This window comes from Dermochelys coriacea, chromosome 19 (assembly GCF_009764565.3).
Source record: "Dermochelys coriacea isolate rDerCor1 chromosome 19, rDerCor1.pri.v4, whole genome shotgun sequence".
Taxonomy (NCBI): domain Eukaryota; kingdom Metazoa; phylum Chordata; order Testudines; family Dermochelyidae; genus Dermochelys; species Dermochelys coriacea.
The window spans coordinates 18,918,791-18,931,307 of record NC_050086.2 but is presented as its reverse complement, the minus strand read 5'-3'; the positions used below and the strand labels follow the sequence as shown (position 1 = coordinate 18,931,307).

Below are 12,517 nucleotides of genomic sequence, written 5' to 3'. Positions count from 1 at the left end.
GGTACACACAGGGCAAAACTACTGACATAAGAGACAGAATGGGGGATCCTGGAATGGAGGGAGGAAGAAATGGTGGCGTGCATAGCCCCTGGCCTGGGGTAAAAGGGGGGAGGGCATGCACACAGCCCCTGACTTGGGGGTTAATGGGGGACCCTGGTATAGAGGGAGGAGGAAATGGGGGCACACAGAGCCCCTGGCATGAGGGGTGTGTGGGAGAGTTGCTGGGAGTCCTTAAAGTAGAGGGGGATGGGAGGGTGGCCCACAGGGAGCTGATGGAGGGATACAGTGAGCCCCTGGTAGGTGTAATGGACTCAGCCTTCATGAGCTATGAAGTGTCCTATCCCCTAGTATGTGTCATAGTCACACACACAGATTTCATACGTAGAAATCCTCTCATCAGAGGGATAAGATTGTCCTGGAATCTCCAGGAATTAAAGATCAATCTTTAATTAAAGATTGTCATGTGATGAAACCTTCAGGAATATGTCCAACCGAAACTGGCCGCTCTGTGAGAGGATGTGAAAGCACTTTTCAAAACCCATATTGTACAGCTGGGAAAATGAGGCACCAAGAGGGGAAGGATGTTTTAAAAACAGAGAAAAGCTGTAAGAATGATTCAAGGCCTAGAAAACCTACCTTGCAGTGAGTGAGTGAAGGAGCTCAACCTGTTCATCTTATCGCTTGTCTATAAATATTTACAGGGACGAGTTCTGATTGTAGCAGGCTCTGTAATCTAGCATTGAAAGGCATAACAAGATGCAGTGGCTGGGAGTGAGTCAGCAAAGTTCAAACTGGAACTAAGATGTACATTTTTTTTAATAGTGAGTGTAATTAACCATTGAAACAGATTGCCAAGCAATGCAGTAAATTCTCCATCATTTGGAATCTTTAAATCAAGATCAGATGTCCTTCTAAAAGAAATGCTCTAATTTAATTACAACTCATTGGCCTTCATGCTGGAATTATTGGGTGAAATTTCCTCACTGATCTAAGGTAGAAACCAGGAAAAGGAAAATTTCAGAAAGCATTTCATATATAAATGTCTTTGTGTGTCCTATTGATTACCCCCAGGCTTTTGTCAGTTAAAAGAAGCAGAAAATGTAACCGAGAAGGATTTAACTGTCGGTCCAAAGCTGTTTTCCTGTTGGCTGGCTGACCTTTTCTGCCGATGTCATGTCATGATTCAACTCACAATAGTGCATGACTGGGACCTCATCACCAAAAAGCTGCATCCCTCTCTTACAGGAGTAGTGATGGATCTGTTGCTTCCTGAGCCGCTCACAGTAGGATTGAGAGGGCAGTGGCGGTTTCCCTTTTGAAGTGCCACTGTGGGAGGAGCGTTGGGCCAGAGCCTGACTGGGCTGCTTGGCAAAGGCTGAGAAAATTGTGAGGCTGAGTTTAACTAGCTGCTGCTTAAAAAAACCTGATTTTAGATTTAGGGCTCCAAGTTCAGTAGCTTAAAATACTTTAAAGAGGGAAATTAATGCCTACCATTGCTCCTCACCTGTTAGACCTGCTGCCTTTTCAGTAAGGTCTGTTGGCCCTCCAGCAACAGTTAACTAAACAGGGGTGGTTTAATACTCCCTGTTGAGTCTCTCCTATTTCACACTGCATCGAAAGTAGTACAAAGTACTAACGCTGCTGAGTGGCAGCTGGGTTCTGGGGGATGGGCAGTGAGGAAAGGCACCCAACTAGCCCAGGAACCTGGGGGAAACGAGATGTTAGGTGAACTAACTTAATAATAAGTGTACTCTAAAATGGGTCAGAATCCTTTCCAAGAGAACTCTTTCCCAGGGCTCAGAGTGTTGCAAGAACCCTCTAAAAAACCCTGCAGCATTCGTTTCTGGGTATGTCTACACTGTAATTAAAAAAAATTTACAGCACAGAGTCTCAGATTCCAGGGCAATTGACTCAGGCTTGCAGGGCTTGGGCTGTGTGGGTAAAAATTGCAGTGTTGACTCTCAGACTGGAGCCCAGGCTCTGAGGCCCTCTCCTAGTGAGGTCTCAAAGCCTGGGCTTCCAGCCCAAGTGTCTACAATCAATTTTTAGCCCCATAGTTCAAGCCCCACAAGCCTGAGACACCTGACCTGGGCCCGCAGTGTACCGTCTGACTTTGCCCCCATTATGGCTTACTGCTGAATTGACTGGGGAGGTGGGAGTGTATTGACATGACTGGACAGAGAAACTTTGCATTTGCTCTATGCAGTGTTCAACTCCTGGTGCCTCAATGAGGTGCAATAACATCTCCTGTTTTCTGATGCTGGTATATGGCCAAGAGCTATCAGGAGGAGAGGTGTGTTGGGGCTGAGTGCTCGTGTTGTATGATCATGAGATGGGAACAGTGTTGTGTGTTTCTTCTAGGAGATCCATCCACAAGTCCATCTTTGCCAAGAGCAACAGCCAGTAAAGAGTTAGATGAACAGACTAGGAAAAACATGGCTGGGAAAAACAGGGGCAAGAGGAAAGCAGATGTCTCCTCCCCTCAGGACAGTGAACTGGAAGTAAGTGAACAGTCTGGTTTCCTGAATAGTCATTTTGGAAGAGCAGTCAGGCCAGCGTGTCTCCCTCCCCCTTTCTGGCGGGGGAAAGGGGCTGGGATAATTGGGTAAAAAACGGAAGGAACACTGGAAGTTCAGAAATGCATGTCTCTAACCAGAGGCACAAAACTCAGACACACTGTTGATGGAGCTTGATAAATGAGCAGTGGGCCATTCCTATAGGGGACACTCCACCTAACCACAAAGTGGGTGACAAAGCAGGCATGGCCTGATGAACTTCATCCTAAGGAACCCAAGGAACTAGCTGAAGCAATCTTGGAACTGTTTCAATTATCTTTGAGAACTCCTGGAGGACAGGTGAGGTCCCAGAGGACTAGAGAAGGGCAAACCTTAGTGCCTAACTTTAAAAAGGGGAAGCAAAGAGGATGTGGTGAATTATAGACCAGTCAGACTAACTTTGGTACCCGGGAAAATATTGGAACAAATTATTAAGCAATCCTTTTGTAAGCATCTAGAGGATAATAAGGTTATAAGGAATGGCCAGCATGGATTTTTCAAGAACAATTATACCAGTCCAACCTAATTTCCTTCTTTGTTAGGGTTACTGGTCTCGTGATTAAGGAGGAAGCAATAGATATGATGTATCTTGATTTTTAGTAAAGCTTTTGACACAGTCCCACATGACATTCTCATAAGCAAACTCAGAAAATGTATTCTAGATGAAATTACTATAAGGTGGGTGCACAACTGATTGAAAGACTAGTCAGAGTATGTATCAATGGTTCACTGTAAAACGGGTAGGGTGTGTCAAGTGAGATCCTGTGGGGATCAGTCCTGGGTGTGGTACTGGTCAATATGTCATTAATGACTTGGATAATGGAGAGTATGCTTATAAAACTTGCTGACAATGCCAAGTAGGGAGGGGTTCCAAGCACTTTAAAGGACAGGATTAGAATTCAATACAATATTTCAGAACTGATCTGAAATCAACAAGGTGAAATTCAGTAAAGACTAGTGCAAAGTAAGAAAGCAAAAATCAAATGCACAGCTCAAAATGGGGAATAACTGCTAAAAAGGATCTAGGAGTTTTAGTGGATTACAAATTGAATATGAGTCAACAATGTGAGGCAGTTGGTATTATGCTAGGGACTGTTAAAAGAAGTGTTGTATGTCAGGGCTGGTCTACACTAAAAACATACCTCTGCATAGCTACTTCTTTCAGGGATGTGAAAAATCCACACCCCTGAGAGATGAAGCAATGTCAACCTAATCCCTGGTGTAGACACTGCTAGGTCAACAGAAGAATTCTTCCATCAACCTCGCTACTGCCTCTCAGGGAGGTAGATTAACTACTTCGCTGTAGTGAGTGTCCACACGGAAGCGCTACAGCAGCTCAGCTTCGCCATGTGGCTTTTTATGTGTAGACATATCATCGGACACAGGAAGTAATTGTCCCGCTCTACTTGGTACAGGTGAGGCCTCAACTGGAGTGCTGTGTCCAGTTCTGGGTGCCACACTTCAAGGAAGATGTGGATAAATTGAAGAGAGTCCAAGAGGAGAGCAATAAAAATGATGAAAAAAGCTGACAGTGAGGAAAATCTGGACATGTTTAGTCTTGAGAGAAGAAGACTGAGGGAGAACTGATAAGTCTTCAAATATGTTAAGAGCTGTTGTTATAAGGATGAGGATCAATTATTCTCTGTGTCCAGTGGAGGTAGAACAAGAAGTAATGGGCTTAATCTGCAGCAAGGGGGATTTAGGTTAGATATTAGGGAAAACTTTTTAACTATAAGGGTAGTTAAGCTCTGGAACAGGCTTCCAAGGGAGGTTGTGGAATCCCTGTCATTGGAGGTTTTTAAGAACAAATTGGACAAACACCTGTCGGGGATGGTCTTGGTTTACTTGGTCCTGCCTCAGTGCAGGGGGTTGGACTTGATGACTGACTTCTCGAGGTCCCTTCCAGCCCTACGTTTCTATGATTTTGCTGTTTGCTGCAGCATGGCAGTTGGAATATTCCAAGATTAACCTCCTTTTGTAATTCCTTTCCCAGCGAGTCTTTCTATGGGACTTGGATGAGACCATCATCATTTTCCATTCCCTTCTCACAGGGTCGTACGCCCAGAAATACGGAAAGGTAATATTGTCTTACCTCTTTCTCAGAGGCAAGATCATAAATGTTATCAATAAGTGTACATTAATTTTAGGTGAAAGAAGTAGAAAATGCATACTGCTTCTTCTTGGAGTGATGGTCCTGTTGTATTCCACTGAGGGTTATATACATGCCTCTCCTTCCCTGCCCGCACCCAGGAAGGCCAGACTTCTGTGCCCTAAGAAGCACCTCATGGAGGTTGCCGTGGGACTGCAGTTGGATCCTGGCTGGGGGACCCTCCCTTGCCCCCATACATCGGCCTGAGCAATCCAGGAGTGCACCTCCTGCTGCAGAGTCCCAGTCCGGCTCCACCTGCACCAGCGCTATGAACCCCATGCTGGGGCCTGGCCATGAAACACGGAAGCATGGCAGTAAGTCTTCCTCCAGATCCGAGAGAGACACTACACTGCCATGAGTTCCAGCCATGGTGGAGCCCACAAGAGTGACAAGTAGTTGCATCATTCGCCAGATCCACCAATCCTGGTTCCTGAACCACGCATTCCCTCCTGCAATGGCTTCGCTAGCGCAGCATGAATTGTCCATCCCCTTATGGCCCTGCTTCCGTCCGTGGACCAGATGTCGTTGAAGCCAGGGAGAATTGGATGTGCTCTTGGGCCTCACAAACCGTGTGCCCTAGAATGGATAAGGTCTCCGCATGTTCTGGTCCATTCGCCTGCTAAGAGGACCCCCACTCCTACATCAGATCTGCCTCCTTCTGGTCACGTTCCTACAACATTCCCCATTCCATCCACACCACCCTGCCCCTATGTTACTCTAAGTCTGAGGATTCGTATGTTATCTATGGTCCGCCACTTTCTCTTCTTTCTATGAAGGTCACTTGCCTGGTGGCGATCACCTCTGCAAGAAGAGTTGGCAAACTGGGAGCCATGATGGTAACCCCCCTTTCACCACTTTTCATAAGGATATAGTTTTGTTGCACTTGCATCCTAAATTTCTACCAAAAGTGGTTTCCTGCATCCACTTCAATCAACCTATACATTTGCCAACCTTCCTTCCCAAACCACACACTTCAAATGAGGAATGGCAGCTTCACTCCCTCAATGTCCATAGGACCCTGGCCTTTTACCTGCAGAGAGCGAAGCCCTTCTGAAAGTCTCCTAGACTATTAGTTGCCGTAGTGGAGACAATTAAAGGCCAGACCATCTCCACCCAGAGAATCTCAAAGTGGGTCTCGGGATGTGTTACTCTCTGCTATCAGTTATCAGAATGGTCCTCACCAGCCCAGCTGGGATATGGGCCCATTCCACAAGAGTGCAAGCATCAACTACCTCCATACTCCACAATGTGCCCCTTGCAGACATACGTAAGGTGGCCACATGGAGTTTGGTACACACCTTTTCTTCTCATTATGCTTTAGTGCACGATTCTGCAATGGACACCTCATTCAATGCAGTAGTTCTCCGTTCCACGGTTCTCGGTCATCTTCCTCACACCCTCCTCCTACATAGGTATTGCTTGTTAATCACCCTCGGTGGAATACAATAAGGACCATCACAAGAAGTAGTAGAAGTGGAGGTTACTTACCTGTAACTGGATGTTCTTTGAGATGCATGGTTCCTATCTGTATTCCAATCCCACCTTCTTTTCCCTCTGCGGTAGAGAAGGAACTTGAGATGCATTCGGTCCACCCTACCCTTTGTCACCTCAGGCAAAACCATGAGGCAATGCAAAGGCACGTGCACAGACTGACGAACACTACTATTTTGAAAAACTCTGGCTCTGGGCACATGCACATAACCCTCAGGGGAATACAGATAGGGACCACGCATCTTGAAGAGCCTCCAGTTACAGGTAAGTGACCTCCCCTTTTATTTGAATAAAGGTGTAACCACTTCAAAGAAGAGAATACTGGATCAAGTACCTACAGAGGTAGGAAGTAAAGACTGCAAACTCATTCATTTTAATTAAGTACGAGGCTATGAATTGATGTATTTTTGAAGTGCAGATGCTGGCAGAAGTTAAGGATTATCCACTCTGTAATTTCAGCCCCTTTGCGCTGAGATCATATAATAACTTCCATCATTTGGAGGTTTCATTTGTCAAATATTTTAAGTGCTTAAATGTAAACTAAAAATTACTGTTTTGTTTTACATTTTAAAAATACGTCAGTATTACAGCTGCTATATAATTTTCAGAATAAACGAGCAAAGCATATTAAGCTTGCCTTTTTTTTTATTGTGTGATCACTTTCTTGCTAACTCCAGTAAATAACAAAGTATGTCCCTATGACTAGTATGAATCAGTGTGTTTCCAATACAGAGTGAAGGTAAATAGAGCCTCTCTGAAACTTACTGAATAATCGCATAATTTTTCTGTTGTGCTGCTGGAAGTACATCTGTCCAAACTGCACAGCACTGGAGTTTGATTTGTTTTGCTTTGATACTTTACTAGAGTCTGGCTTTTCTTCAAGTGCCCACAATATTTTAGGGATATTACAATCCATACAATTGAATGGTATGAAAAAAAAAAAAAAACCCATGTTAGCACATTCTAGCCTTAGGATCCAGTGGGAATCCTGTGAAACTTCATTGGCAAGAGGTTTATTTCTACTTTAGTACAGAACCAGGGCAAAATTTTCTTTCCCTGTCCTGTTTTCCAGGACCCAACTCTAGTGATTGGCTCAGGTCTGACAATGGAGGAGATGATTTTCGAAGTGGCAGACACACACTTATTTTTCAATGACTTAGAGGTATGTTCCAGTTGTTTGTTCAGGAACCTAAACATCAGAAACTTTCAGATGAGAGTACTATTTCTAATGACAAACACAAGTGTGAAGCAGAACTTAATATGAAAATCTAATAGCATCTTCCAGAACTAAAGCTGTACAGGAACAAAGCTGGTGTGTGAGCCAAGATCGTACAAAATGGAATGCACTCAGTCAATCAGCCTGCTCTAATCAACAATACAGAAATGCTGTTGAGGTTGTAAGGCCTCGCTTCGCTCAGCCAATCATAATAATTCATTATAAATTAGAATATTATATATAATAAATATGGCTTACCCAAGGAGGTGTGGAAGTACTTCAGATTCTGCAAATAAATGGTTGGGAATAGAAATCAGATCTTACTGACATTTAGTCCCTTACTATAAACACTAGTCTACATTGCCCCTGAGTATACAGTTCTATTTTTAAAAGATAACACTATAGCTGCTGGGTTTAGATCAGGAACCATGAGCTATTACATGTGTAAGCATCTCAGTGTACTCCCCAATTGCTTTTAAAAATGCAAAGATTTGAAAAACTGCCAACAATTTTCATTAGTGTTTTCAAAAACGTATTTTTTTTGTTAATTTCCTGCTGGCCTTGTTTGGCTTTGAGCTTTACAAAAAAAGCAATCAAGTTATGTCACCATTCCAGCTCATGATGCTTGTCAGGTCTCTGCACAGTTCAGTCTGGACAGTCTGAGATAGTAAAGCCCAAAATACAGTCTCTTTTGGAACAACTCATTGTTCCAAGGTAGAAAGGGCTACATAAATGATTTTGCCTTGACATTTATAAGAGATTGCTTAATCTTGGCTGCATTAACATGAATTTGATACAAGTGTAAACATGTTCTGTGATGTTACTACTGTAGGAAATGCACTTTGGGCTAATTAAAGGCATTGAAGTGAGGATTTTGAATTGACTATAATCTCCCTATTGCCACCTGTCACAGTTTCTGATGTTACTGCACTTCTGACCCTTTTGTAGCCTCTTTGCTGGCATCCCACTTAGCTGATGGCTAAAGGTCTGAGACATTTCTCAGGGCAGAGTCCTGTGAGTCTTTCCCTCTAGACTGGATTTCAGCTGCAATTTCTCCTGCAGTTCACTGTGGTTGTCCCAGCAGGTCTGAATTTAGATCAGCACCTGCAGCTCTACTGTCTCTGAGGCAATTGAATAGCCAAGCCATAAAGCAAAGTATTATTTATTTAGAACAAAAGTATTACAGAAAAAACGTATCTTAAAAACAATCAGCAACTCGCCTACGATACTCAAATGGCCAGACAGGGAGATAGATATCTGTTATCTCCTGCCTGAAAGGAGCATGTCCCAGCTCTCTCTCATCCTGGTGACCTGCCTTAACTTCAAGACTTTGAGAACATAATTTTTAGCATAGCTACATAATGCCTTAAATATTATCTGTACACACATTTCACTATGATTATTAGGAATCATAGTGGACTACTGGCTCTTGGCAGAGATCTCACATGCCACCCTCTGGTGAACTATTGTGCAGATCTCTGATCCAGGGGATCCCTGTAAAACCCTGCACTCCCTGTGCCCTCTGCCAGTTGGCACCAAGGGGTCCGTAGGTCCCAATTCCCATCAACAACAACGAGAGCTCTGCACTTAGGTTTGTGTCCTGCACTACATTTAGTGTTTCCCCTGGTTCTTGGTGGTGACTCTACTAGGCTCTTTCCTCCAATTCCTCATGTTTGCTACCACTGATTCAGCTTAAATGGGGAGAGCGATATTGGGATCAGTAGTTTAGACTGGGCTGCAGGCAGCCACCAGAGTTTTAATTAGACCCAGCCAATGACTGACTAGTTTGTTTGGTGTCCAAACAGAAACATCATAAACACAAAATAAAAAGGTTAGTTTCAAACCAAAACTGAATTTTCTCTGTTTTACTTGACGAAACGAAAAAAATGAAAAAATTTCATTTGGCTCAATCAAAGGTTTTGAACGTCAATTCGAACCAACATTTCATTTGAAATGTCAAATCAATGTATTTTGACATTTTCAAAATTTGTTTTCAGGTTTGGGGTTGCTTTTTTTGGCTGAAACTGTTTGCCAAATTCAACCCAAGTTTGCGAATGGGTTTGGTGCCCCCAAAAATGCAATTATTGGCCAATTTACTATTTGCCCAAAAAAATTGCACTGGGCTCTAGTTTTAACTGCCCCGTCACCTCGCCTGCTCAGGGCAGGTCTACACAAGGTAGTTAAAATGCCAACAGTGGCCAGTGAACTTTTTGATACTCGTGGTCTTACTATCACCTGCAGTGGTAGCAACAAAGGAAAAATTTTCAAGAAAAAGGGCATTTAGGGATATGACTCTGCACTGGCTCTTTGCTCTACTGAGCACTGCGCTGTTTGCAGTATCGCCACTACATTACAGGTTGGTGGCATGTTTCCATGGCTGGTTTATTGGGATGGAATTAATTTGGATTTGGATAATCATTGATCAAATGATGTTTCAACATTGCACAAGATACAGTAAAATACAGTGTGGATTTGGTAGCCAAGGTGAAAGTCACAGATGAGCTTCATGCAATATAGCTGCAGATGTCAATACAACCCAGGATATCAGAGACACAAGGTGGGAGAGGTAATGTCTTTTATTGGACCAACTTCTGTTGGTGAAAGAGACATGCTTTCGAGCTTACACAGAGCTCTTCTTCAGGTCTGGGAAAGATGCTCCCACTGTCAGACCTAAATTCAAGGTTGAACAGATTTTTTTAGCATAAGTAGGTAGCACATACTCTAAGGGACCATTCAAGGAAGAGTGGCCCGTTAACACCTCTGGAGCTTAAATTCATAACTCTGCTAGGCACTAAAAATCATGGACTGAACAAAGATGCTGGATTTATGGCTGTTTATAACAATCTGTAACCCACTAACTCCCTCTTTGTGTCCTATGACTGCAGAGGTGTGACGAGCCACTCTACCTTGAATTGTCCCTTACAATATATGCTAACTACTTATGCTAAACAATCTTTTCCACCTTGCATTTAGCTATGATGCTCGGAGTACCTCTCCCAGACCCTGAAGAAGAGCTTTGTGGGCATGTCTACACTGCAGCTAGACACCCTCAACTGGCCTGTGCCAGCTGGCTCGGGCAGGTGCTGTGGGGCAGTTTAATTGCAGAGTAGACTTCCAGGCTCAGGCCACAGCCCAAGCTCTGGGACCCTCCCACCTCACAGGATTCTAGAGCCCGTGCTCCAGTCCAAGCCCAGAAGTCTACACTGCAGTTAAACAGCCCCACAACCCGAACCCCATGAGCCTAAGTCAGCTGGCATGGGCCAGTCGTGGGTTTTTAACAGCAGCATAGACATGCTGTGTAGGGCTCACAGTTGGTCCACCTCACCCACTTTGTCACTCTAAATGAGCATCAGAAGTTCAGGCAGGGTAAACTCCGACAATTTCCAGTTATTTGTTCAAATGTTCTGAACCTTTGAGTCACAAACCTGAGTTGAAATGTCAGGGAAGCAAACTCTGTCCAGACATTTCTGGAACTTTAAGTTCCAGTCTTGGCCAGAACCTGCAAGTGCAGAGGTGCTGAGGAATGAAAATCTTAAATGTGAGAGGTAAAGATAACTGAAGTTCTTTGAACCTCAAAAAGGTTTGTTTTGGGAGACAGGATGGAAGATTTCATCTTTCATCTAAACCAGTTTACTAATCCTGTTGGGTAATCTAAGATTTGTACACATACAACCAGCCAATTTCTGTTCTATCAGTGCATTCCTCAGCTACAGCAATCTGTGGGTCTTTTGTCTTCAACAGGAGTGTGACCAGGTTCATGTAGAAGATGTTGCATCAGATGACAATGGACAAGACTTAAGGTGGTATATTCAAGAAGTGTGTGGAGTGAGCAACTGGTTTAGTGCTGCTCTGTTTGAGAGATTTACTACAAGAAAAGCTATGAGGGAAGGGGAAGCTACTTAGCCAAACAATCCAACATAACCACTTGTGTGCTCTGTTGTACTATCTGGTGGTTGAAACTGGGTAAACTTGAGGAGCAGGCTCCAAGTCTGAGATCTTGCCCTCTGAAAGTCAAGCCAGAGTCTTTGACATGACGCCGTGGAGCTGTGACCTAGGGTGAATGGTTGATGCAAGCTAGAAAGGCCTTCTAGATCATTTTGGTCAGCACAGGTTTACTCCTTTGTTTGTGGTTCTTACATTTTATCATAGAGGGGCCATCTCCCAATCTAAGCTTCCTGCTTTCCCTGGGCCAACTCTACACCTTGATTCACAGTAAAGCAATATTAGGACAGTCTTGAGGAGACAAGATGGGTGCAGCAGTCTGGGTGATATCTGTGCTTCTCCTTAGGGGAGATGGGGAGGTCCCTGGCATCTCATTTCTTCTACCTGGCGGGGGTGTCCTTCACACTTGCTAGGCCTGAATCTCCCCCCATACAGGCAGCTCTGCTCTCGCCAGGCCACTCTGCAGTCCGGTTTTGGGCTGGCTGCTGCCCCTCCATACATGATGGTCTTTGCAAATTGTCTTGATTGAATTTACACCAAAGAAACTGTCCACAAAGAGATGAAGCAGCCATAGAGGGTTCAGAAAGTGTTTTCCCCCTCTCTCCCAGTTTACCCAAATTTAGGGTAGTGAGATCTAGTGCACAGTGCTGAGAGAAACCAAAGACAAATAGCTAAAATTTCAGCTACTCGCATGGAAACTGGTCAGCTGGGATAGGGTTTAGCAAAGCAGCCTCTTAGCTCCTTACACAAAGGCTTCTGGGTGTAGCTAGCTGTAGAGCACACAAGAGGAGAGGCTTTTTGTGATCTGGGCTCACGTAACACACAGGAGTTGGTCTGAGATGTAACTACAGTTGGACCATTAAATAAGTGACACCAATATCATTAAGTTAAAACTGTCACAGAAGACTGCAAGGAACTTCAGAGCAACCTAACACAACTAGGTGACTGAGCAACATGCTGGCGGATGAACTTCTGTATTGACAAGTTCAGGGAAAAGCACATTGAAAGGAATAATTTGAACTACTTTGGCTTCTAAATTAACCCTTCAGAAAAAGAGACCAGGCTATGGTTGTGGTCATGTCTGTGAATGCATCGATTCAGTGCAAAAAAACAAACAAGGAGTGAAGTGTTATTAAACAGGCTAGAGAATACCAGTATTTATAA

General features: G+C 43.9%; 1 protein-coding gene across 1 annotated transcript in view; it reads left to right on the top strand.

Moving 5' to 3' along the window:
* EYA3 (EYA transcriptional coactivator and phosphatase 3) overlaps positions 1-12,517 on the top strand; it is a 121,257-nt gene that overhangs the window by 93,158 nt on the left and 15,582 nt on the right. Inside the window, 4 exon segments of the mRNA XM_043506232.1 lie at positions 2,362-2,501; positions 4,549-4,632; positions 7,268-7,357; positions 11,153-11,211. Coding sequence (XP_043362167.1) covers positions 2,362-2,501; positions 4,549-4,632; positions 7,268-7,357; positions 11,153-11,211 — 373 coding nt within the window.